The sequence below is a fragment of the Primulina tabacum genome, chromosome 5, assembly GCF_025594145.1.
Source record: "Primulina tabacum isolate GXHZ01 chromosome 5, ASM2559414v2, whole genome shotgun sequence".
NCBI classification, from domain to species: Eukaryota; Viridiplantae; Streptophyta; class Magnoliopsida; order Lamiales; family Gesneriaceae; genus Primulina; species Primulina tabacum.
In genome coordinates, this window is record NC_134554.1 from 29,027,874 (window position 1) to 29,031,500 (window position 3,627).

The window sequence follows — 3,627 nt, forward strand, 5'->3', positions numbered from 1 at the left end:
TAAATTATTTATTTGAGACTAGGCGTTCTTATTTTTATTTCAGATTTTTGCTTTCTTTGGAGTTTGAATTGCGCACTTGAATTTTGATTGCAGGAGTCTAGTTCGTGTTATATGAGCCGTGCTCAAGGCGTCGAAAGTCTAGTGCCACTTGATCTAGAGATTGAAAGCACTCTCCGCCGCATTCGTAGTGCTCGAAAGAACAACAACTTGGCTCTTGAATTCGAATCTGAAGAGGAATCTGAAGTAGAACTTAAACCATAATTTAGAGACATGGCCGGAGAAGAGGATGAGCGTACTTTAATGGAGCTTCATAGACCAGCGTTTGGAGGTTATGGCTCTAGTATCGTCCGCCCTACAATTCAAGCAAACACATTCGAACTGAAGCCGGCCGTCATCCAGATGATTCAACTCCAAGTCAAGTTTGGAGGCGCACCTTCTGAAGACCCCAATGCACATCTGGAGAATTTTCTGTCAATCTGTGATACAATCAAGTGCAATGGGGTGAGTACTGATGTCATTCGACTCAGACTATTTCCATTCTCCCTGCAAGGTGAAGCTATGGAGTGGCTTCGAGATCTTCCCGCTGGTTCTATTACTACATGGGTTGGGTTAGTCGAGGTCTTCATGCACAAGTATTTTCCCCCAACCAAGATTACACAGTTGAGAAATGAAATTACATCATTTAGACAGAGAGATGGGGAATCATTGAATTCAGCATGGGCAAGGTTTAAAAAGATGTTAAGAATGTGCCCGAGACATGGTTTTTCGATAGGCCAGCAGGTTGAGACGTTTTACTATGGGGTGGATCCATCTGTTAGATCTATGCTTGATGCGGCTGCAAATGGTAGCCTGTACAGGAAAACGCCAACCGCAGCGCTTGAAATCATATCTAATATGGCAGAGAGCAATGTGGGTTGGCAAAACAACCGTAGGGAGAAGAAAGTCGGATTTCTTGAGATGGATGCTTTGACAGCAATCACAGCAAAGCTTGATGGATTGACACATCAGATGGCACAGTTACAGGCAAATAAATCAATACCAGCCAAGCCAGTGCATCAAATTCAGGGAAACGCTGAGATAGTTGGTGGATCATCATCTAGTGACACGCCATTCATGCCAGATATGTCTTGTGAGGGAATACAGTGTTTTGGAGGGGACTCGGTGAATTATGTGGGGAACCAGGGTCGACAACAATATAATCCATACAGTTTCTCATATAATCCGGGCTGGAGGAATCATCCGAATTTTGGGTGGAGACAATCAGAAAATTCTTTTGAGCAACCACATTTTAATCGTCCACAGCATCCTACACAGCAAAAGCCTCCTCAGCAACCACCTAAACCTCCGCAAGGTACAGGACCTTGTATGCCACCCGGTTTCAAGCCACAGGATAGCAAGTCAAATCTTGAAGATATGCTCGCCAAGTACATAGCCGGGAATGAGATGAGATGGCAAAATCACGACGCTATGATGCAAAGGCTGGAGACTCAACTAGGGCAGTTGGCGACACAAATGGCTACACGTGCTCCGGGTTCACTACCTAGTGACACGGAAAAGAATCCGAAAGGTGTCAATGCTGTCACGGTGACATCCCCCCAAAAGCAAGAGGTAGTTGATGTTGAGGAAAATGTGCAAGAAAATGGGTCATCCAAGCAAGGGCCCGAGGATGCAAGGAAAACAGGTAAGTCTCTATACTCAAATCCCACTGTTGATATTAATTCACTCCCGTTTCCCCAAAGAGCAAAGCAATTGCAACTGGATATCCAATTTTCAAAATTCCTTGAGATTTTCAAAAAGCTGCACATAAATATCCCGTTTGCAGAAGCTTTAGCTCAAATGCCCTTCTATGCAAAATTTCTTAAGGAAATTTTATCAAACAAGAGGAAACTAGTGGATTTTGAGACAGTGAAGCTTTCGGAGGAATGTTCTGCAATTCTACAAAATAAGTTGCCTCCAAAAGCTAAGGACCCAGGTAGCTTCTCTATCCCTTGTACCATAGGAACTTCATTTTTTGGTAAAGCTTTGTGTGATTTAGGTGCAAGCATTAATTTAATGCCTTATTCATGTTTTGAGAAGCTAGGAATTGGTGAAGTTAGACCTACTACAATTTCCCTACAATTGGCTGATAGATCTATTAAATATCCTAGGGGAGTTGTAGAAGATGTTTTAGTAAAAGTTGACAAGTTCATTTTCCCAGTAGACTTTGTGGTGTTGGATATGGAAGAGGATCGTGAGATTCCTCTTATTTTCAGAAGACCATTTTTAGCCACTGGAAAGCTCTGATAGATGTACACAAGGGTGAGTTGGTGTTGAGATTGAATGATGAGAGTGTAGTTTTTAACGTTTTTCAGTCCATCAAATACCCCAATGATACATCTGATTGTTTTAGAATTGATGCTACTGACGAGTTTGTTGAGTATGGTTTGCAGGGACTCCTTGATGAGGATCATTTGGCGGTCTGTTTGACCCATTCATGCCCTCAAGAATTGGGAAATAAAGAGCTGGATGAATGCATTCATTATCTGGAAGCAGGCAGACCGATCTCAAAAACGGTAAACTCTAGGATTGGGGAGCTTGGGCATGTCCCAAGACCTTTAAAGTCATCCATCGAAGAAGTCTCAATCCTAGAGATGAAACCTCTTCCTTCACACTTAAAATATCTATTTCTGCTTGATAATGATAATTGCCAGTAATAGTGTCCTCTACTTTGACAATTACGGAAGAAGAAAAGCTGTTGCGAGTTCTGAGAGATAATATCAAAGCTATAGGTTCGAGTATTGCAGACATAAAAGGGATCAGTTCATCCATGTGCATGCACAAAATTCTGATGGAGGCCGATCACAAGACATCTACCCAACCTCAAAGGCGTCTGAACCCAGCTATGCAAGAGGTGGTGAAGAAAGAGGTGATAAAGCTACTGGACGCAGGTATTATTTACCCGATTTCTGATAGTAGGTGGGTAAGTCCAGTACAAGTAGTTCAGAAAAAATGTGGGATCATGGTAGTAAAAAATGAGAACAATGAATTGATTCCTACCAGAACTGTTACAGGGTGGCGTGTTTGCATCGATTATAGAAAACTGAATGATGCCACCCGTAAAGACCATTTCCCCCTCCCGTTTATTGATCAAATGTTGGAAAGGTTAGCTGGACATCCTTTCTACTGTTTCCTTGATGGCTACTCGGGTTATATGCAAATTCCTATTGACCCTGAAGATCAGGAGAAAACCACTTTTACAAGTCCTTACGGGACATTTGCATATAAACGAATGACATTCGCAGCAACTTTCCAACGCTACATGATGGCGATTTTTCATAACATGATTGAGGATTTTATAGAAATATTCATGGATTACTTTTCTGTCTTTGGATCTTCATTCAATACTTGTTTGATTAATTTGTCTAAGGTCTTAGAGAGATGTGAGGAGTCAAATCTGGTCTTAAATTGAGAAAAATGTCATTTCATGGTGAGAGAGTGAATAGTGTTGGGGCACAAAATTTCTGAAACTGGGATTGAAGTTGATAAGGCTAAAATTGAAGTAATAGAAAAACTCCCAGCCCCAACAAACATCAGAGGATTGCGTAGTTTTCTAGGACATGCAGGGTTCTATAGGCGCTTCATAAAAGA

At 41.7% G+C, this 3,627-nt stretch overlaps 1 protein-coding gene across 1 annotated transcript; it reads left to right on the forward strand.

Moving 5' to 3' along the window:
* Window positions 1-270: 270 nt before the first annotated feature.
* On the forward strand, window positions 271-2,283 carry LOC142544320 (uncharacterized). Its single transcript, XM_075651379.1, has one exon. It carries the CDS (start codon window positions 271-273, stop codon window positions 2,281-2,283), a length of 2,013 nt encoding a protein of 670 aa, XP_075507494.1.
* Window positions 2,284-3,627: the final 1,344 nt, after the last annotated feature.